General features: G+C 65.7%; 3 protein-coding genes across 6 annotated transcripts; 2 read left to right on the top strand and 1 right to left on the bottom strand.

Moving 5' to 3' along the window:
• The first annotated feature begins 231 nt into the window (after nucleotides 1-231).
• Nucleotides 232-10743, top strand: ACTL6B (actin like 6B). 3 transcript variants are annotated; one of them, XM_072920568.1, is made up of 15 exons: nucleotides 232-380; nucleotides 1570-1646; nucleotides 2277-2442; nucleotides 3644-3744; nucleotides 3828-3925; nucleotides 4621-4715; nucleotides 5326-5432; nucleotides 5737-5826; nucleotides 6633-6694; nucleotides 6805-6919; nucleotides 8122-8202; nucleotides 8296-8391; nucleotides 9764-9850; nucleotides 9952-10048; nucleotides 10585-10743. In XM_072920568.1, the coding sequence occupies exons 1-14, from the start codon at nucleotides 356-358 to the stop codon at nucleotides 10030-10032; spliced, it is 1281 nt and encodes a 426-aa protein (XP_072776669.1). In that variant the 5' UTR covers nucleotides 232-355; the 3' UTR covers nucleotides 10033-10048; nucleotides 10585-10743. The 3 variants fall into 3 exon arrangements, with proteins under 3 accessions (XP_072776669.1, XP_072776670.1, XP_041568122.1); XM_072920569.1 differs by having other exon boundaries at nucleotides 10561-10743; XM_041712188.2 differs by having other exon boundaries at nucleotides 9952-10743.
• An 801-nt stretch (nucleotides 10744-11544) lies between these two features.
• MEPCE (methylphosphate capping enzyme) lies at nucleotides 11545-17839 on the top strand. The gene is made up of 4 exons (XM_072920562.1): nucleotides 11545-12742; nucleotides 14074-14292; nucleotides 16027-16153; nucleotides 17563-17839. The coding sequence occupies exons 1-4, from the start codon at nucleotides 11621-11623 to the stop codon at nucleotides 17613-17615; spliced, it is 1521 nt and encodes a 506-aa protein (XP_072776663.1). The 5' UTR covers nucleotides 11545-11620; the 3' UTR covers nucleotides 17616-17839.
• A 39-nt stretch (nucleotides 17840-17878) lies between these two features.
• LOC115492733 (uncharacterized) lies at nucleotides 17879-20642 on the bottom strand. Of its 2 annotated transcripts, none has more exons than XM_072920576.1 (4): nucleotides 20420-20642; nucleotides 20009-20222; nucleotides 18945-19054; nucleotides 17879-18125 (listed from the first exon to the last, which is right to left on the bottom strand). In XM_072920576.1, the coding sequence occupies exons 1-4, from the start codon at nucleotides 20501-20503 to the stop codon at nucleotides 17943-17945; spliced, it is 591 nt and encodes a 196-aa protein (XP_072776677.1). In that variant the 5' UTR covers nucleotides 20504-20642; the 3' UTR covers nucleotides 17879-17942. The 2 variants fall into 2 exon arrangements, with proteins under 2 accessions (XP_072776677.1, XP_072776678.1); XM_072920577.1 differs by having other exon boundaries at nucleotides 20111-20222.
• Nucleotides 20643-20673: the final 31 nt, after the last annotated feature.

Here is a 20673-nt window from a genome sequence, read left to right as displayed (position 1 = left end):
AGCCACGCCCCCTCCCGGTGTTTTTTTTGGGGGGATTTTTGGGTTTTTTATTCACGGGCAGCGCTCAGCCTCACCCCCCCCCTCAAAAATCCGCCATTTTGCTGCTTTTAATTAACCAAACCGCTAATTAACGCCGCGCGGGAGGGGGAGGAGGAGTGAGTGGGAGTGGCTTTGGGTGAAACCACGCCCACAAAGGGGAGGGGCCAAACAGCGCAGGCCACGCCCCCTCCGGTTTAACAAAGGGCCGCGGCGCCTTTAAGCGCGCGAGGGCGCGCGCGCCGCACGGCGGGCGCTGATTGGCCGCGGCGAGGCCACGCCCCCCGCGCGGCGGCGCTGTCCCGGTGCTGAAGGCGCCATGAGCGGCGGCGTCTACGGCGGCGGTGAGGGCGGGGCCGGGCCAAGGGGCGGGGCCAGGGGGCGGGGCCAACCGGGAGGGGGGCAAGGGGAGGGAGGGGTCCCGGTGTCACCGGCCGGTGTCCCCCCGGTGATCGGTGTCATCGTCCGGTATCCCCCCGGTGGTCGGTGGGGGTCCCGGTATCACCGTCCGGCCCACCCGGTGTCACCGTCCGGGCCCCCCCGGTCCCGGTGTCACCGTCCGGTGTCCCCCCGGTGGTCGGTGGGGGTCCCGGTGTCACCGTCCGGTGTCCTCCCGGTGATCGGTGGGGGTCCCGGTGTCACCGTCCGGTGTCCCCCCGGTGTTCGGTGGGGGTCCCGGTATCACCCCGGAGGGGTCCCGGTGATCGGTGAGGGCCCCGGTGTCACCGTCCGGTGTCCTCCCGGTGATCGGTGTCACTGTCCGGTGTCCCCCCGGTGATCGGTGGGGGTCCCGGTGTCACCGTCCGGTGTCCCCCCAGTGATCGGTGGGAGTGCCGGTGTCACCGTCCGGTGTCCCCCCGGTGTTCGGTGTCACCGTCCGGCCCCCCCCCAGTGATTGGTGGGGGTCCCGGTGTCACCATTTGGGCCCCCCCCGGTGATCGGTGGGGGTCCCGGTGTCACCGTCTGTTCGGTGGGTTCCCGGTGTCACCGTCCGGTGTCCCCCCGGTGATCGGTGGAGGTCCCGGTATCCCTGTCCGGTCTCCCCCCGGTCCCGGTGTCACCGTCCGGGCCCACCCGGTGATCGGTGGGAGTGTCCGGTGTCACCGTCTGTTCGGTGGGGGTCCCGGTGTCACCGTCCGGTGTCCTCTCGGTGATCGGTGGGGGTCCTGGTGTCACCCCGGAGGGGTCCCGGTGGTTTTTGGGGGTCCCGGGGGGGTCCCGGGGGGGGTCCCGGTGATTTTTTGGGGGGTCCCGGGGGGGTCCCGGGGGTGGTCCCGGTGGTTTTTGGGGGTCCCGGGGGGAGTTCCCGGTGGTTTTGGGTGTCCCGGTGGAGGGTCCTGGCGGTTTTTTGTGGGTCCCGGTGGTTTTCGGGGGGTCCCGGGGGGGGTCCCGGTGGTTTTTGGGTGGTCCCGGTGGTTTTTGTGGGGTCCCGGTGGTTTTTGGGGGGTCCCGGTGGTTTTCGGGTGTCCCGGGGGGGGGTCCCGGTGTTTTTGGGGTCCCGGTGTCACACGGTGCCCCCGCGCCCTCCCGCAGACGAGGTCGGGGCTCTGGTGTTCGACATCGGCTCCTTCTCGGTGCGCGCGGGATATGCCGGCGAGGACTGTCCCAAGGTCGGTGCCACCGTGTCCCCTCCGTGTCATCGTCACACCCCCCGTGTCATTGTCACCCCCGTGTCATCGTCACCACCCTGTCCCCATTGTGGTGACAATGCCACCATCCCCATTGCGGTGTCAATGCCACCATCCCCATCATGGTGACAATGCCACCATCCCCATCCTGGTGACAATGCCAATCCCCATCCTGGTGACAATGCCACCATCCCCATCACGGTGACAATGCCACCACCCCACCCCGGTGACAATGCCCTGTCCCCATTCTGGTGACAATGCCACCATCCCCATCACGGTGACAATGCCACCATCCCCACCCTGGTGACAATGTCACCATCCCCATCACGGTGACAATGCCACCATCCCCACCCTGGTGACAATGCCACCATCCCCATCACGGTGACAATGCCACCGTCCCCATCACGGTGACAATGCCACCATCCCCATCGTGGTGACAATACCCCCATCCCCATCACGGTGACAATGCCACCACCCCGCCCTGGTGACAATGCCACCATCCCCATCACGATGACAATACCCCCCATCCCCATCGCGGTGACAATGCCACCACCCCGCCCCGGTGACAATGCCACCACCCCGCCCCGGTGACAAGGCCGCGCTGTCCCCAAGGCCGACTTCCCCACCACGGTGGGGCTGCTGTCCCCGGAGGAGGTGGCACTGGAGCTGGACGGGGACAAGGACAAGAAGGGCGGGAAGGTTTATTACATCGACACCAACGCGCTGCACGTGGCGCGGGAGGGCGTCGAGGTCCTGTCCCCGCTCAAGAACGGCATGAGTGAGTGGGGACATTGAGGGGACATTGGGGGACACCGAGGGGACACAGGGGGACATGGGGACATCGGGGGACATGGGGACATGGGGACATGGAGGGGACATGGGGACATGGGGGAATGGCATGAGTGAGTGGGGACACCGAGGGGACATCGAGGGGACATGGGGACATTGGGGACATTGAGGGGACACGGGGACATGGGGACATCGAGGGGACATGGGGACATGGGACATGGGGGCACTGGCACATGGGGGACACCGAGGGGACATGGGGGACATTTAGGGGACATGGGGACACCGAGGGGACACGGGAAATGGAGGGGACATGGGGACATGGGGGAATGGCATGAGTGAGTGGGGACACAGGGACATGGGGACATCGAAGGGACATGGAGACTTGGGGACATGGGGACATTGAGGGGATATGGGGACATCGAGGGGACATGGGGGACATCGAGGGGACACGGGGACATGGGGGAACGGCATGAGTGAGTGGGGACACCGAGGGGACATTGAGGGGACATTGAGGGGACACGGGGACATGGGGGAATGGCATGAGTGAGTGGGGACATGGGGACATAGGACATCGAGGGGACATGGGGACATGGAGGGGACATGGAGGGGACATGGAGGGGACATGGGGACATCGGGGGGACATGGGGACATCGAGGGGACACAGGGACATTGGGGGGACACGGGGATATGGGGACATTGAGGGGTCATGGAGACATGGGGACATAGAGGGGTCACAGGGACATGGGGGACATCGAGGGGACATGGGGACATGGAGACTTGGGGGACATCGAGGGGACACGGGGACATGGGGACATTGAGGGGACATGGGGACATGGAGGGGACATAGGGACACAGGGGACAATGGGGGGACAGCAGGGACCCCCGTGCCCGGCGGTGTCCCCAATGTCACCCCTTGGGGTGTCCCCGATGTCACCCCGTGGGGTGTCCCTGATGTCACCGGCGTGTCCCTGATGTCACCCTGTGGGGTGTCACTGATATCCCCCCTTGGGGTGTCCCCGATGTCACCGGTGTGTCCCCGATGTCACCCCTTGGGGTGTCCCCGATGTCACCGGCGTGTCCCCGATGTCACCGGCGTGTACCCGATGTCACGGGCGTGTCCCCGATGTCACCCCTTGGGGTGTCCCCGATGTCACCGGTGTGTCCCCGATGTCACCGGCGTGTCCCCGCAGTCGAGGACTGGGAGTGCTTCCAGGCCATCCTGGACCACACCTACGGCAAACACGTCAAGTCGGAGCCGGGGCTGCACCCGGTGCTGATGTCGGAGGCGCCGGTAGGTGCCCCCCCGGTGTCCCCGCGGTGTCCCCCCGGTGTCCCCGGTGTCCCCCCGGTGTCCCCAACGTGCCTGTGCCGCAGTGGAACACGCGCGCCAAGCGGGAGAAGCTGACGGAGCTGATGTTCGAGCACTACAACATCCCGGCGTTCTTCCTCTGCAAGACGGCCGTGCTCACCGCGTATCCTGCTGTCACCCTGTCACCCGGGGTCACCCACAGGGTCACCCCTGGGTCATCCCGGGTCATCCCAATGTCACTGTGGTGTCACCACCGCCACCCTGTCACCCGGTGTCACCCCCAGTGTCATCCCAATGTCACCCCAGTGTCACCCACGGGTCACTCCCAGTGTCACCCCAGTGTCACCCCCAATGCCACCCCTGGGTCACCCACAGGTCACTCCCAATGTCATCCCCAGTGTCATCCCAAATGTCATTCCTGTGTCACCATGGTGTCACCATCGGGTCACTGCCAGTGTCATCCCAATGTCACCCCTGGGTCACCCACGGGTCACTCCCAGTGTCACCCCGATATCACCCCAGTGTCACCCATGGGTCACCACCAGTGTCATCCCAGTGCCACCCCCAGTGCCACCCCAATGTCACCCCCAGTGCCACCCCAATGTCCCCCCGGTGTCACCCCAATGTCACCCCTGTATCCACCCCCCTTGTCGCCCCAGTGCCACCCCCAGTGCCACCCCAATGTCCCCCCGTGTCACCGCTGTCCTCGGGGCGTGTCCCGGGGCGTGTCCGGGGGGCGTGTCCAGCCTCAGGGCGTGTCCCGGGGCGTGTCCGGGGGGGCGTGTCCAGCCTCAGGGCGTGTCCGGGGGGCGTGTCCAGCCTCAGGGCGTGTCCGGGCGTGGCCCTTGACCGGCGCAGCTTCGCCAACGGCCGCAGCACGGGGCTGGTGCTGGACTCGGGGGCCACCCACACCACGGCCATCCCCGTGCACGATGGCTACATCCTGCAGCAAGGTGAGAACACACCTGGGGGCACACCTGGGGGCACCTGGGGGCACCTGGGGGCACCTGGGATACACCTGGGTACACCTGGGCACACCTGGGCACAGCTGGGATACACCTGGGCACACCTGGGCACAGCTGGGATACACCTGGGCACACCTGGGTACAGTTGGGATACAGCCAGGTACACCTGGGCACACCGGGCACACCTGGGGACACCTGGGATACACCTGGGATACACCTGGGATACACCTGGGTACACCTGGACAGGGGACAACACACCTGGGCAGGTGAGAACATACCTGAGGCACACCTGGGTAGGGGGAGAGAGACTGGGGACACACCTGGGACAAAAAAGAACTCGCCTCGGGCAGGTGAGAACATACCTGGGGCACACCTGGGACAAAAAAGAACATGCCTGGGGCAGGTGAGAACACACCTGGGCAGGTGAGAACATACCTGAGGCACACCTGGGACACACCTGGGGAGGGGGAGAGACACTGGGGACACACCTGGGACAAAAAAGAACACGCCTGGGGCAGGTGAGAGCACACCTGGAGCAGGTGAGAACATACCTGAGGTACACCTGGCCCAGGTGGGAACACGCGGCCCCGCCCCGCAGGTATCGTCAAGTCGCCGCTGGCCGGGGATTTCATCTCCATGCAGTGCCGGGAGCTGTTCCAGGAGCTCAACATCGACATCGTGCCGCCCTACATGATCGCCGCCAAGGTGGGCGTGGCCGGTGGGCCCAAGCCACGCCCCCTGCTCATTATCCCGCCCAAGCCACGCCCCCGTTCATTATCCCGCCCAAGCCACGCCCCCGTTCATTATTCTGTCCAAGCCACGCCCCCTGTTCATTATCCCGCCCAAGCCACGCCCCCGTTCATTATCCCGCCCAAGCCACGCCCCCTGTGCATTATCCCGCCCAAGCCACGCCCCTGTTCATTATCCAGCCCAAGCCACGCCCCCTGTGCATTATCCCGCCCAAGCCACGCCCCCGTGCATTATCCCGCCCAAGCCACGCCCCTTTCAGGAGCCGGTGCGGGAAGGGGCCCCCCCGAGCTGGAAGAAGAAGGAAAAGCTGCCGCAGGTGTCCAAATCCTGGCACAACTTCACCTGCAACGTGAGTGGGGGGCTTGGGGGGTCCCGGGGGGATTTGGGGGGTCCCCGGGGGGATTTGAGGGGTCCCGGGGGGGATTTGGGGGGTCCTGGGTGGGAATTTGGGGGGTCCTGAGGGGGGATTTGGGGAGTCCCAGGGGAATATTGGGGGTCCCAGGGGGGAATTTGGGTGCTCCTGGGGGAGATTTGGGTGTCCCAGGGGGAGATTTGGGGGGTCCTGGGGAGATTTTGGGGATCCCGATGGGGATTTTGGGGTGTCCCGGGGGGGATTTTGGGGGTCCTGGGGGAGATTTGGGGGTCCTGGGGGAGATTTGGGGGGTCCCGAGGGAGATTTTGGTGTTCCAGAGAGGGATTTGGGTGGTCCTGGGGGAGATGTCGGGGTCCCAGGGGAGATTTGGGGGTCCCGGGGTAGGATTTGGGTGTCTCTGGGGGGGATTTGGGGGGTCTTGGGGGAGATTTAGGGGGTCCCGGGGGGATTTCTGGAGTCCCAGGGAAATATTGGGGAGTCCCAAGGGGAGATTTGGGGGGTCCCGAGGGAGATTTTGGTGTTCCAGAGAGGGATTTGGGTGGTCCTGGGGGAGATTTCGGGGTCCCAGGGGAGATTTGGGGGTCCTGGGGTGGGATTTGGGTGTCTCTGGGGGGGATTTGGGGGGTCTTGGGGGAGATTTAGGGGGTCCCGGGGGGATTTCTGGAGTCCCAGGGGAATATTGGGGAGTCCCAAGGGGAGATTTGGGGGTCCTGTGGATATTTTGGGGTCCCGGGGTGGGATTTTGGGGGTCCTCACCCCATTTTCGGGCCCCCGTTCCCCAGGAGGTGATCCAGGACTTCCAGGCCTCGGTGCTGCAGGTGTCGGACTCTCCCTACGACGAGCAGTGAGTGACGGGGGCTCGGGGGGGGTTTTTTGGGGTCCGGGGGGGTTTTTTGGGGTTCGGGGGGTTATTTTGGGGCGGGGGGACCCCAAAACCCGCCGGTTTGGCCCCAGGGTGGCGGCGCAGATGCCCACGGTGCACTACGAGATGCCCAACGGGTACAACACCGACTACGGCGCCGAACGGCTCCGCATCCCCGAGGGGCTCTTCGACCCCTCCAACGTCAAGGTTGGGGGGTCCCGGGGGGATTATAGGGGTTTGAGGGTCCTGGGGAGGGGGTCTGAGGGGGTTCGGGGGTCCTGGGGGGGGGGTGTGTGGGGGTTTTGGGGTCCTGGGGGGGGATCTGAGGGGTTTTGGGGGTCCTGGGGAGGGGGTCTGAGGGGGTTTTGGGGGTCCTGGGGAGGGTCAGAGGGGGTTTGGGGGTCCTGGGGGAGGCTCTGAGGGGATTTTGGGGGTCCTGGGGGGGGTCTGAGGGGGTTTTTGGGGGGCTCAGGGAGATCCTGGGGGGCTCTGAGGGGATTTTTGGGGGGCTCAGGGGGGCTCACAGGATTTTGGGGGGCTTGGGGAGGTCCTGGGGGGCTCTGAGGGGGTTTTGGGGGGCTCAGGGAGGTCCCGGGGGGCTCTGAGGGGGTTTTTGGGGGGCTCAGGGAGGTCCCAGTGGGGTTTTTGGGGGGATCAGGGAGGTCCTGGGGGGGCTCACAGGATTTTGGGGGGATCAGGGAGATCCTGGGGGGCTCTGAGGGGGTTTTTGGGGGATCAGGGAGGTCCCAGTGGGGTTTTGGGGGGCTCAGGGTGGTCCTGGGGGGCTCTGAGGGGGTTTTTGGGGGGCTCAGGGGGGCTCACAGGATTTTGGGGGGCTCAGGGGGGCTCACAGGATTTTGGGGGGGATCAGGGAGGTCCCAGTGGGGTTTTTGGGGGGCTCAGGGAGGTCCCGGGGGTTCTGAGGGGGTTTTTGGGGGGCTCAGGGGGGCTCACAGGATTTTGGGGGGGATCAGGGAGGTCCTGGGGGGGCTCACAGGATTTTGGGGGGCTCAGGGAGGTCCTGGGGGCCTCACAGGGTTTTGGGGGGCTCGGGGAGGTCCCGGGGGGCTCACAGGATTTTGGGGGGGATGAGGGAGGTCCCAGGGGGGTTTTTGGGGGACTCAGGGTGGTCCCGGGGGGCTCTGAGGGGATTTTGGGGGGGCTCAGGGGGGCTCACAGGATTTTGGGGGGCTCAGGGAGGTCCCAGTGGGGTTTTTGGGGGGCTCAGGGGGGCTCACAGGATTTTGGGGGGATCAGGGAGATCCTGGGGGGCTCTGAGGGGGTTTTTGGAGGGCTCAGGGGGGCTCACAGGATTTTGGGGGGCTCAGGGTGGTCCCGGGGGGCTCTGAGGGGGTTTTTGGGGGGCTCGGGGGGGCTCACAGGGTTTTGGGGACCCCCTGACCCCCCAGGGCCTCTCGGGGAACACCATGCTGGGCGTGGGGCACGTGGTGACCACGAGCATCGGGATGTGCGACATCGACATCCGGCCGGTGGGTCCGGTTCGGGGGTCCCGGGGGGCGCGGGGGGCGGCGGGGACACCCCCAAATCCCGCGGGTGTCCCCCCCGTGTCCGTGTCCCCCCAGGGGCTGTACGGCAGTGTCATTGTCACCGGGGGGAACACGCTGCTGCAGGGCTTCACCGACCGCCTGAACCGCGAGCTGGCCCAGAAAACGCCCCCGGTGAGGGACCCCAAATGGGGACCCCCAAATGGGGCTGGGGGCAGGGGGGACCCCAAACCCCCCCAATTGGGGCTGGGGGCTGGGCAAGGGGCAGGGGGACCCCCAAACCCCCCCAATTGGGGACCCCTAAATTGGGGATGGGGGCGGGGGGACCCCAAACCCCCCGGTGAGGGACCCCCAAATGGGGCTGGGGGCTGGGGGCACCCCAAACCCCCCAAACTGGGGCTGGAGGCGGGGCAGGGGGCACCCCAAACCCCCCGGCGAGGGACCCCCAGTTGCCCCCCAGTGCCCCCCAGTTACTCCCAGTTGCCTCCCACTTGCTCCCAGTGATTCCCAGTTGCCCCCCAGTTGCTCCCAGTTGCTCCCAGTGCCTCCCAGTTGCCCCCCAGTGCCTCCCAGTTGCCCCCCAGTGCCCCCCAGTTGCCCCCAGTGGTTCACAGCTGTCCCCCCAGTGCCCCCCAGTTGCTCCCAGTTGCCCCCCAGTCCCTCCCAGTTGCCCCCAGTTGCCCCCCAGTGCCCCCCAGTTGCTCCCAGTTGCCCCCCAGTTGCTCCCAGTCATTCCCAGTTCCTCCCAGTCATTCCCAGTTGCCCCCCAGTGCCTCCCAGTTGCTCCCAGTGGTTCCCAGTTGCCCCCCAGTTGCCCCCAGTGGTTCATAGCTGTCCGCCCAGTTGCTCCCAGTTTCTCCCAGTCATTCCCAGTTGCTCCCAGTGCCCCCCAGTTGCCCCCCAGTTGCCCCCCAGTTGCTCCCAGTCATTCCCAGTTGCCCCCAGTGGATCACAGCTGTCCCCCCACTGGTTCCCAGTTGCCCCCAGTGGTTAATAGCTGTCCCCCCAGTGCCTCCCAGTTGCCCCCCAGTACCCCCCAGTTCCTCCCAGTTGCCTCCAGTGCCCCCAGTTGCCCCCCAGTTGCTCCCAGTGCCTCCCAGTTGCCCCCCAATTGCTCCCAGTTGCCCCCCAGTTGCCCCCAGTGCCTCCCAGTTGCCCCCAGTTGCTCCCAGTGCCCCCCAGTTGCCCCCCAGTTGCCCCCAGTGGTTCATAGCTGTCCCCCCAGTGCCTCCCAGTTGCCCCCCAGTTGCCCCCAGTGGTTCCCACTTGCCTCCCAGTTGCTCCCAGTTGCCCCCAGTGCCTCCCAATTACCCCCCAGTTGCCCCCCAGTTGCTCCCATTTGCCTCCCAGTTGCTCCCAGTTACCCCCAGTGCCTCCCAGTTGCCCCCCAGTTGCTCCTAGTTGTCCCCCAGTGTCTCCCAGTTGCCCCCAGTGCCTCCCAGTTACCTCCCAGTCATTCCCAGTGCCCCCCAGTGCCTCCCAGTTACCCACAGTTGCCCCCAGTCCCCCCAGTTGCCCCAGTGCCCCCAGTGACCCCCTTTCCCAGAGCATGCGCCTGAAGCTGATCGCCAGCAACAGCACCATGGAGCGGCGCTTCAGCCCCTGGATCGGCGGCTCCATCCTGGCCTCGCTCGTGAGTCGGGGTCCGGGGGGCCCCAAATCCCCTAAAACCCCCTAAAACCCCCCAAATCCCTTAAAACCCCCTAAAACCCTCAAACCGCCCCAAACCCGCAGGGCACCTTCCAGCAGATGTGGATCTCCAAGCAGGAGTACGAGGAGGGCGGCAAGCAGTGCGTGGAGCGCAAGTGTCCCTGAGGGGACCCCGAAACCCGGCCGGGAGGGGCTGAGGGGACCCCAAAAACCCCTCATGAGAGGGAACCCAAAACCCCATCGTGAGGGGCTGGGGGGGACCCCAAAACACCATCGTGAGGGGGACCCAAAACCTCTTCATGAGGGGGACCCAAAAACCCCATCGTGAGGGGCTGAGGGGGACCCCAAAACCCCATCGTGAGGGGAACCCCAAACCCCATTGTGAGGGGCTGAGGGGGAACCCAAACCCCTCGTGAGGGGGACCCCAAACCCCTCATGAGGGGGACCCAAAAACCCCATCGTGAGGGGCTGAGGGGGACCCCAAACCCCCTCATGAGGGGGACCTGAAACTCCTTCATGAGGGGCCTGAGGGGGCCCCCAAAACCCCTCGTGAGGGGCCTGAGGGGTCCCCAAAACCCCTTCATGAGGGGAACCTCAGATCCCACCATGAAGGGGCTGAGGGGGACCCCAAGGCCCCACCGTGAGGGGGACCCCAAACCCTTCATGAGGGGGCTGAGGGGGATCCCAAAACCCCTTCATGAGGGGGACCCCAAACTCCATCGTGAGGGGGACCCCAAACCCTTCATGAGGGGGCTGAGGGGGATCCCAAAACCCCTTCATGAGGGGAACCCCAAAACCCCATCGTGAGGGGAACCCCCAACCCCTTCGTGAGGGGAACCTCAGATCCCACCATGAGGGGGCTGAGGGGGAGGCACCGCGCGTCGGTGGCGGGGGTGGGTGGGGGTCCCCGATTTCGCTGTTTTCAGCCCCCTCCGCGCCCCCCAAAAAAAAATTAAAAATTAAAATAAAAATAAAAGAAGCGGCGCTTCCCGCGCGCTCGGTCACGTGACCCGCGTGAGGGGGTTTGGGGGGGGGGCGGGGACGAGGCGCGCGCGGCACGTGCCGGACCGAAATCTCGCGTGAGCCGCGCGAGAGCGCGAGCGCGCCCCCCGTCCCCGTTACCGGGGAGAGCGAGACCCGGTTCGGTGACGTCACTAACGGGAACGGTGACGTCACGAGCGGGAACGGTGACGTGAGCAACTCGGCCGAAAGGGGCTGAGGAGAGACCGGCGGTGGAACGGGAGGGGCTCTGTGTGTGTGTGTGTGTGTGTGTGGGGCGAGGAGGAGCGCGCACCGCGCACGCGCGGCCCCCCGCGCGGACTACAAGTCCCGGCAGCCCCCGCGCGCGCGGGGCGGCCGTAACCCCGCCTGAACGTCTTTCCAGCCGCCCACCCTCCCCCGTCCCATCCCCGCCGTTCTTCCTCCTCCCAAACTATCGCCGGGATCCCTCCCGCTCCCTCCGCCTCCCCTCCCCCGTTGATTTCCGCGCAGGCACTCTCCACGGCCACCCCAACCTCCTGAGGGCCCCCTTTTTCCTCTCCCCGCGCGCCGCCTCTCCTTATTGGCCGCCGCGCGCCGCGCACCCGCTCCTATTGGCGGAGCCTCGTCTCCCCTCCCCTTTTGGTGGGCGTGTCCTGCAGGGACCCCGCCTCCCGCCTATATAAAGCGCGGCGGGCCGGCGCGGCGCTGCCATCGCGGGCGGGACGCGGCGGGAGCGGAGCGTTCCCCGTTCCCCCTCCCGCTGCGGCGGCGCATGCGCGGGGGCGGCGCGGCGCAGCGCGCAGGCGCGGGCCGGGCCGCCATGGCGGCGGCGCCTGAGGCCTTCCTGGTGCCGCCGCCGCCGCCTCCTCCTCCTCCTCCTCCTGCTCCCGCCGCCGCCGCACCGGAGCCGCCGCGGCCCCGCAATGGCCTCCGCACCGCGGGCGGCGGCGGGAAGCGGCGGAGCAGCTGCGGCGCCAAGCAGCCGGCGTGGAAGCGGCGGCGCCGCGCGGCCTCGGAGTGCGGCCCGGTGCTGCCGTCCGAGTTCCTGCTCGGCGGGAACATCTTCGACCCCCTGAACCTCAACAGCCTGCTGGACGAGGAGGTGAGCCGCGCCCTGAACGCCCGCACCCCGCAGTCCTCCCCGCTGCCGCAGCGCGGCCGGGACCCGGTGGAGATCCTGGTGCCGAGGGACATCACGGACCCGCTGAGCCTGAACGCGCCGGGGGACGCGCTCCGCCTCGCCTCACCGGCAAAAAGCGCCCGGCGGCGGCACCGGCACCGCGGGCAGCAGCGCAACCACGCCGCCAGCAGCACCGCCGGCACCGGCAGCGAGGAGCCGGGCCGCCCCGCCGAGCCCGCCGCCCCGCCGTGCCCCGCTGGCCGCCACCGCAAGCGCCGACGGACTTGCAGCAAATCCGACCCTCCTCGGCCCTCGGAAAAACCAAAACCCGGCGGCAAAGCCCCGCAGCGGCCGCGCCGCCAGGCGCGCAAGTTCCAGTACGGGAATTACTGCAAATATTACGGGTACCGCAACCCCGACGTGGAGGACGCGCGGCTCCGGGCGCTGCGGCCCGAGTGGTTCGCGGGGAAGGAGGTGCTGGACGTGGGCTGCAACGTGGGGCACCTCACCCTGAGCATCGCCAAGCGCTGGGCGCCCGCCAGGGTGGTGGGGCTGGACATTGACGGGCGGCTGATCCGCTCGGCGCGGCAGAACATCCGCCACTACCTCTCCGAGGGGCTGGGCGCGGACGGCGAGCCCTCCGCCGCCGCTACCGGGCTCAGGAAAGGCTTCCCCGCCGCGCTCCTCGCCAGCCGCGGGCCCATCGCCGCCCCGCAGCTGCCGCCCGACGGGCCCGGTGCAGCTGATTTCCCGCACAACGTGGTGTTCGTCACGGTGAGGGGGGATTTGAGGGGGTTTCGGGGGGTTTGGGGGGGGAAAAAGGGGGTGGGAGAGGTGTTGGGGGGTGTGGCAGGGGTTGGAGCGGGGTTTTGGTGTGGGTTTGGGGGGTCTGGGGGGGACTGAGGAGGTTTGGCGAGGGGTTTTTGTTGGATTTCTGTTGGGTTTTGTTGGATTTTTGTTGGGTTTTGTTGGGTTTTGTTGGGTTTTAGGGGGGTCTCAGTAGCGTTAAGGGAGTGACAAGCATGTGGGGGGGTTTGGAGGGGATTTGGAAAGGTTTAGAGAGTATGAAAGAGACATGAGAGATGATTTAGGGGGGTCTGGGTGGGTCTCAGGGGGTTGGTGAGGCTTTTAGGAGGGTTTTTGTTGGGTTTTAGGGGGGGTTGGGTGGATTTAAGGGGGTGACAAGCATGTGGGGGGGGTTAGGGGTGGGTTTTGGGGGGTCTCGGTGGGTCTGAAGGGGTCACAATGAAGTCAGAGCGGTGCAGGACCCCCTCCCCAATTCCAGCCTTGGGGCCTGTGTGGGGCAGCTCTCCCCAAACCCCCTCAGTGGGGCTCAGCCTGTGCCCCCCGCCCCCTCAGACACCCCCAAACCCCCTCAGTGGGGCTGACCCTGAACCCCCCCAGCCCCCAAAACCCTTCAGTGGGGCTCAGCCTGTGCCCCCCACCCCCTCAGACACCCCCAAACCTCTCCTGTGGGGCTGACTCCGAGCCCCCCATCCTGTCAGAGCCCCCCAGACCCCCTCAGTGGGGCTGACCCCAAGCCCCCCACCCCCCAAACCCCCCCGTGGGGCTGCCCCCAGCCCCCCACCCCCCAAACCCCCCCCGTGGGGCTGACGCCGAGCCCCCCATTCTGTCAGACCCCCCCAGTGGGGCTGACCCTGAACTCCCCACCCCCCAAACCCCCTCAGTGGGGCTGACCCAAACCCCCTCATCACCCCCAAACCCCCCATGGGGCTGACCCAAACCCCCTCAGACACCCCCAAACCCCCTCAGTGGGGCTGACCCTGAGCTCCCCACCCCCCAAACCCCCCCATGGGGCTGACCCCGAGCTCCCCACCCTGTCAGAGCCCCCCAAACCTCTCCTGTGGGGCCGACCCTGAGCCCCCCACTCCCCAAACCTCTCCTGTGGGGCTGACTCTGAGACCCCCAACCCCATCAGACACCCCCAAACCCCCCGTGGGGCTGCCCCCCACTCCCCAAACCCCCCCTGGGGCTGCTCCCCACCCCCTCAAACCCCCCCGTGGGGCTGACCCCAACCCCCTCAGACCCCCCCAAACCCCCCATGGGGCAGCCCCCAGCCCCATCCTGAGCCCCCCGCCCCACAGGGGAACTACGTTCCGGAGCGGGAGGAGGCGGTGGGGGCGCAGCGCCCCGAGTTCGACGTGGTGCTGCTGCTGTCGCTGACCAAGTGGGTGCAGCTCAACTGGGGCGACGAGGGGCTGAAGCGGCTGTTCCGGAGGGCGTTCCGGCACCTGCGGCCCGGCGGGATCCTGCTGCTGGAGCCGCAGCCCTGGGAGTCCTACCGCAAGCGCAAGGGGCTCACGGTGAGCTGGGGGGGATTTGGGGGGTCCTGGGGGGCGTTGGGGGGCTCCACAGGGCTTTGGGGGGCTCTGGGGGGCTCCACGGGGCTTTGGGGGGTTCTGGGGGGCTTTGGGGGGCTCTGGGGGGTTCTGGGGGGCTCCTGCTGCTGCTGGAGCCGCAGCCCTGGGAGTCCTACCGCAAGCGCAAGGGGCTCACGGTGAGCTGGGGGGATTTGGGGGGTCCTGGGGGGGTCTTGGGGGGCTTTGGGGGGCTCTGGGGGGCTCCATGGGGCTCCTGCTGCTGCTGGAGCCGCAGCCCTGGGAGTCCTACCGCAAGCGCAAGGGGCTCACGGTGAGCTGGGGGGGATTTGGGGGGTCCTGGGGGGCTTTGGGGGGTCCTGGGGGGCTTTGGGGGGTCCTGGGGGGCTCCTGCTGCTGCTGGAGCCGCAGCCCTGGGAGTCCCACCGCAAGCGCAAGGGGCTGATGGTGAGCCGGGGGGCTCTGGGGGGCCCAGAAATGCATTTTTGGGGGGTTAAAACCCCCAGAAATGCGTTTTTGGAGGATTAAAAACCCCAGAAATGCGTTGTTGGGGGGTTAAAACCCCCAGAAATGCGTTTTTAGAGGATTAAAACCCCCAGAAATGTATTTTTGGGGGGTTAAAAGCCCCAGAAATGCGTTTTTGGGGGATTAAAACCCTCAGAAATGTATTTTTGGGGGGTTAAAACCCCCATAAATGTATTTTTGGAGGATTAAAATCCCCAGAAATGAGTTTTTGGGGGGTTAAAACCCACAGAAATGTGTATTTGGGGGGTTAAAACCCCCAGAAATGCATTTTTGGAGATTAAAACCCCTAGAAAAGCATTTTTGGGGGATTAAAAGCCCCAGAAATGTGTTTTTGGGGCATTAAAACCCCCAGAAATGCAATTTTGGAGGGTTAAAACCTCCAGAAATGCGTTTTTGGGGGGTTAAAACCCCCAGAAATGTGTTTTTGGGGGGTTAAAACCCTGAGAAATGCATTTTTGGGGGGTTAAAACCCCCAGAAATGCATTGTTGGGGGGTTAAAACCCCCAGAAATGCGTTTTTGGAGGATTAAAACCCCCAGAAATGCGTTTTTTGAGGATTAAAACTCCCAGAAACATTTCTGGGGGATTAAAACCTCCAGAAATGTATTTTTGGAGGATTGAAACCCCCAGAAATGTAATTTTGGGGATTAAAACCCCCAGAAATGTATTTTTGGGGGGTTAAAACCCCCAGAAATGCATTTTTGGGGGGTTAAAACCCCAGAAATGCGTTTTTGGGGGCTTAAAACCCCTAGAAATGTGTTTTTGAGGGATTAAAACCCCCAAAAATGGGGTTTGGAGGGACTCTCGGCAGAGTTTGGTGACAGAAATGTGGTTTTGAGGGGCTAAAATCCAAAAAAAATGTGTTTTTTGGGGGTTAAACGCTGCCCCCTCGGGCTCAGCGGGGCCGGGGGGGTTCGGGGTTGGGTTTGGGGGTGTCATTTTAGATCCAGGGTGGGTTTGGGGTTGGGTTTGGGGGTCTCTTTTGGGTTCGGGGTTGGGTTTGGGGGTCCCTTTTGGGTCCAGGGCTGAGTTTGGGGGTCTCTTGGGGTTGGGTTTGGGTTTGGGGGTCTCTTTTGGGTTCGGGGCTGGGTCTGGGGGTCTGTTTCAGACCGGGGGCCCCGGGGCTGGGTTTGGGGGTCCCAAGTCTGTGTTTGGGGGTCCCGTCTGAGCCGTGCCGTGCCGTGCCGCGGCGCAGGAGACGACGTTCCGGAACTACCAGCGCATCCGCCTCCGCCCCGAGCAGTTCCCGGCGTACCTGACCTCGCCCGAGGTGGGCTTCGAGCGCTGCGAGCTGCTGGGGACCCCCCAGCACAGCGCCAAAGGTACGGGGCACCCCAAATTCCAGTGGTACGGGTTTGGGGGTTTGGGGGTTTGGGGTGTCCCAGATTTGGGTGTTAGGGGGTTTGGGGTATCCCAAATTTGGGATGTTTAGGTATTTGGGATCCCCAAATTTGGGCTGTTTGGGTGTTCAGATATCCCAAATTTGGGCTGTTTGGGGTATCCCAAATTTGGGCTGTTTGGGATATCCCAAATTGGGGATGTTTGGGTGTTTGGGGTATCCCAAATATAGGTGTTTGGGATCCCCAAATTTGGGCTGTTTGGGTGTTCAGATATCCCAAATTTGGGCTGTTTGGGGTATCCCAAATTTGGGCTGCTTGGGATATCCCAAATTGGGGATGTTTGGGTGTTTGGGGTATCCCAAATTTGGGTGTTTGGGATCCCAAATCGGAGCTGTTTGGGATATCCCAAATTGGGGCTGTTTGAGTATTTGGCATATCCTAAATTGGGGCTGTTTGGGTGTTTGGGGTATCCCAAATTTGGGATGTTTGGGACACCCTGAATCGGAGATATTTGGGTATTGGGATCCCCCAAATTGGGGCTGTTTGGGTGTTTGGGATCCCCAGATTGGGGCTGTTTGGGTGTTTCAGATATCCCAAATCGGGGCTGTTTGGGATCCCCCAATTTGGGGCTATTTGAGTTTTTGGGATCCCCAAATTGGGGCTATTTGAGTATTTGGGATATCCTAAATTGGGGTTGTTTGGGACACCCTGAATCAGGGCTGTTTGGGTATTTGGGATATCCCAAATCGGGGATATTTGTGTGTGTGGGATCCCCAAATTTGGGCTATTTGGGTATTTCAGATATCCCAAATTTGGGCTGTTTGGGACACCCCGAATCGGGGCTATTTGAGTATTTGGGATCCCCAAAATGGGGCTGTTTGGGTGTTTGGGATATCCCAAATTTGGGCTGTTTGGGATATCCCAAATCGGGACTGTTTAGGTATTTGGGATCCCCAAATTTGGGCTATTTGGGTATTTGGGATCCCCAAATCGGGGCTGTTTGGGATCCCCTAAATCCGGGGGTATTTTGGGTCTGGGGGTTTCCAGGGGAGGGCTGTGAATAATTTGGGGTCCCCCCTCACCCCCAGCTCCTGGTGGATTTTGGGTCTGGGGGTTTTCCAGGGGGGGCTGTGAATAATTTGGGGTCCCCCCTGCCAGATCCTGGTGGATTTTGGGTCTGGGGGTTCCCAGGGTTGGGCTGTGGATAATTTGGGGTCCCCCCTCCCAGCTCCGGGTGGATTTTGGGTCTGGGGGTTTCCAGGTGGGGGCTGTGAATAATTTGGGGTCCCCCCTCACCCCATTATTCCCCCCCCAGCTCCGGGGGTAATTTGGGTCTGGGGGTTCCCAGGGGGGGCTGTGAATAATTTGGGGTCCCCCATTTGCCCCCCCAGGCTTCCAGCGGCCGATTTATCTCTTCCAGAAGGGACAAAGCGACGCCCCCTGAGCCCCCCAAACTCCCCCCGGCCCGGGGGGGCCCCGACGCTCCTGAGTTGGTTTTTTTTTGGGGGGGGGGGTCCGGATCTCACTCCCCTCCCCCACCGGCTGCCAAACGGGGGGAGGGGCTCCGTTTGCTCCCCCCTCCCCCCCATTTTTGGGGTGTCCCTCCCCCCCCCCCATGTTTGCTCTGTGTGGGGGGGGGCCCCGAATAAAGGAGGTGATTGGTCAGCACGGGGGGGTCGTTTTTTGGGGTGGGGGGGTCACACAGAGTCCAAAGTCACAAATTTATTATTTTTGGGGGGAAAAAGGGGGATTTTGGGGAGGGGGCGCCCCCTCAGCGCCCCCCCCACTGCTGCAGCTTGCGGTACATGGTGAAGGTATTGGGGGGGGGGCGCGGCACCGCCCGGGGGGGCGCGGGGGGCGCGGGGGGGGGCGGCCACGGCCACCCCACGGCGCGGGCGGGGGTCCCGGGGGTCCCGGGGGTCCCGGACAGCGCGGCCAGCGACGGGCCCGGGCCCTGGGGGGGCACCGAGAGGTGGGCGGGGGGCTGGGGAGGGGCTCAGGGGGATTTGGGGAGGGTCTCACCTGGGGGGGCACCGAGAGGTGGGCGGGGGGCTTGGGGGGGATTTGGGGAGGGGGCTCGGGGGGGATTTGGGGGGGTCTTGGATTTGGGGAGGGGTCTTGGGTGGGATTTGGGGTGGGGGTCTCACCTGGGGGGGCACCGAGAGGGTGGGCGGGGGGCTGGGGAGGGGTTTGGGGAGGGGTCTCACCTGGGGGGGCACGGAGAGGGTGGGCGGGGGGCTGGGGAGGGGGCTCGGGGGGGATTTGGGGGGGTCTCAACTGGGGGGGGGTCTCACCTACAGGGGCACAGAGAGGGTGGGGGTCCCACCAGCACTGGGTGGGGGATTTGGGGGGGTCTCGGGTGGGATTTGGGGAGGGGTCTCAGCTGGAGGGGCTCAGAGTGGGATTTGGGGTGGGGATCTCGGGTGGGATTTGGGGGGGGTCTCAGGGTGGAATTTGGGGTGGCGTCTCATCTGGGGGGGGTCTTGGGTGGGATTTGGGGTGGGGGTCTCGGGTGGGATTTGGGATTTGGGGGGGGTCTCACTTGCGGGGGGGGCTCAGAGTGGAATTTGGGGAGGGGTCTCGGATTTGGGGGGGGTCTCAGGTGGGATTTGGGATTTGGGGAGGGGTCTCACGTGGGGGGGTCTCGGGTGGAATTTGGGGGGGGTCTCACCTGCGGGGGGGGTCTCGGGGTGGGATTTGGGATTTTGGGGAGGGGGTCTCACCTGCGGGGGGGTCTCGGGTGGGATTTGGGATTTTGGGGAGGGGGTCTCACCTGCCGGGGGGGGCTCACCGCGCCCCCCCTGCGCGGCCCCGGTTGTGGGGGGGGCACAGCGAGACTGACGAGGCCGCGGAAGAGGCGGCGGGCGGGCGGCACGTTCATGGCTGAAACCGGGAGAAATCCGGTTATACCGGGAGGGTTCCGGTCACACCGGGAGATTCCGGTCACACCGGGGGGTTCCGGTCAAACCGGGAGAATTCCGGTCACACCGGGAGAATTCCGGTTATACCGGGGGGTTCCGGTCACACCGGGGGATTCGGTCACACCGGGAGATTCCGGTCACACCGGGGGGTTCCGGTCACACCGGGGGGGTTCGGTCACACCGGGGGGATTCCGGTCACACCGGGGGGTTCCGGTCACACCGGGAGAATTCCGGTCACACCGGGAGATTCCGGTCACACCGGGGGGGTTCCGGTCGCACCGGGGGGATTGGGGTCACACCGGGAGAATTCCGATCACACCGGGGGTTTCAGTCACACCGGGGGGTTCCGGTCACACCGGGGGGGTTCCGGTCTCACCGGGAGGATTCCGGTCACACCGGGGGGTTCGGTCACACCGGGGGGGTTCCGGTCACACCGGGGGGTTCCGGTCACAGCGGGGGGTCCCGGTCACACCGGGAGGGTTCCGGTCACACCGGGAGGGTTCCGGTCACACCGGGGGGATTCCGGTCACACCGGGGGGGGTTCCGGTCACACCGGGGGGGGTTCCGGTCACACCGGGGGGATTCCGGTCACACCGGGGGGGTTCGGTCACACCGGGGGGATTCCGGTCACACCGGGGGGGTTCCGGTGACACCGGGGGAATTCCGGTCACACCGGGGGGTTCCGGTCACACCGGGGGGATTCCGGTCACACCGGGGGGGTTCCGGTCACACCGGGGGGTTCCGGTCACACCGGGGGGATTGGGGTCACACCGGGGGGTTCCGGTCACACCGGGGAGATTCCGGTCACACCGGGGGATTCCGGTCACACCGGGGGGGTTCCGGTAACACCGGGGGGGTTCCGGTAACACCGGGGGGGGTTGCTGGGGGTCCCGGGCCGCCCCCTGCCCGCACTGACCCGCGGCCGCCGCCCCGCCCAGCGCCGAGCGGGCGGCGAAGGAGCACCGGAGCAGCGCGGCCGCCGCCCGGGGGGCGTCGAACGGTTCGGGGGGCGCCGCACCGGGAGCCCCGCGGCCGGTGCTGTGCACGGTGGGGGTCGCCAGGGCGGGGGGCGCCGCTGCGCCTTCATCATCCTCCTCCTCATCCTCCTCGTCCTGCACGGCGAAACGCACCTGGAACGGGGGCGGGGGGGGGGAAATCGGGGTGTCCCGCGTTCCGGAAACGGGGGGAGGGTCTCACCGCCCCCCCGGTGTCCCCCCAGCGCGTCCCGGTGCCGGTTTGGGGTGTCCCGGTTCCTCCCGGTTCCCCCTCCCGCCGGTTCCGGGCTGTCCCCGGTGTCCCGGGGCTGTCCCGTTCCCCCTCCCCACACCTGCCGGTTGCCCCCCCCGCGCCCCCCCCGCCTCAGGATCCCCCCGGGCGGCGGCGGCGGCGGCGGGAGCGCGCGCGGCCTCATGGCGGCGGCGGAGGCCACGCCCCCTTCCCGCCGGTGGCCACGCCCCCTTACCGGAGACCTCCCCAAGATGGCGCCGCCCTGACCTCCCCAAGATGGCGGCCGCGCCCCGGAGGCCGCGGGTTCGAGTCCCGCCTTGGCCAAAGGTTTTTAATCCCCGATTCGCTCGTTTT

The sequence above is a fragment of the Taeniopygia guttata genome, chromosome 32, assembly GCF_048771995.1.
Source record: "Taeniopygia guttata chromosome 32, bTaeGut7.mat, whole genome shotgun sequence".
Taxonomy (NCBI): domain Eukaryota; kingdom Metazoa; phylum Chordata; class Aves; order Passeriformes; family Estrildidae; genus Taeniopygia; species Taeniopygia guttata.
This window is presented reverse-complemented; position numbering and strand designations above follow the sequence as displayed.

Bases quoted from the DNA above. Each gene is read 5' to 3' on its own strand.
- LOC115492733 (XM_072920576.1), bottom strand. From the start codon at position 20,503: ATGAGGCCGCGCGCGCTCCCGCCGCCGCCGCCGCCGCCCGGGGGGATC. The intron at 19,055-20,008 runs GTCAGTGCGGGC...TCCCGGTTTCAG, and splicing joins GGGCGGGGCGGCGGCCGCGG to CCATGAACGTGCCGCCCGCC. The intron at 18,126-18,944 runs GTGAGACCCCCT...GTGCCCCCCCAG, and splicing joins CGGTGAGCCCCCCCCGGCAG to GGCCCGGGCCCGTCGCTGGC.
- ACTL6B (XM_072920568.1), top strand. From the start codon at position 356: ATGAGCGGCGGCGTCTACGGCGGCG. The intron at 2,443-3,643 runs GTGAGTGGGGAC...GTGTCCCCGCAG, and splicing joins CCCGCTCAAGAACGGCATGA to TCGAGGACTGGGAGTGCTTC. The intron at 6,695-6,804 runs GTGAGTGACGGG...GTTTGGCCCCAG, and splicing joins GACTCTCCCTACGACGAGCA to GGTGGCGGCGCAGATGCCCA.
- MEPCE (XM_072920562.1), top strand. From the start codon at position 11,621: ATGCGCGGGGGCGGCGCGGCGCAGCGCGCAGGCGCGGGCCGGGCCGCC. The intron at 12,743-14,073 runs GTGAGGGGGGAT...CCCGCCCCACAG, and splicing joins ACAACGTGGTGTTCGTCACG to GGGAACTACGTTCCGGAGCG. The intron at 16,154-17,562 runs GTACGGGGCACC...TTGCCCCCCCAG, and splicing joins CCCCCAGCACAGCGCCAAAG to GCTTCCAGCGGCCGATTTAT.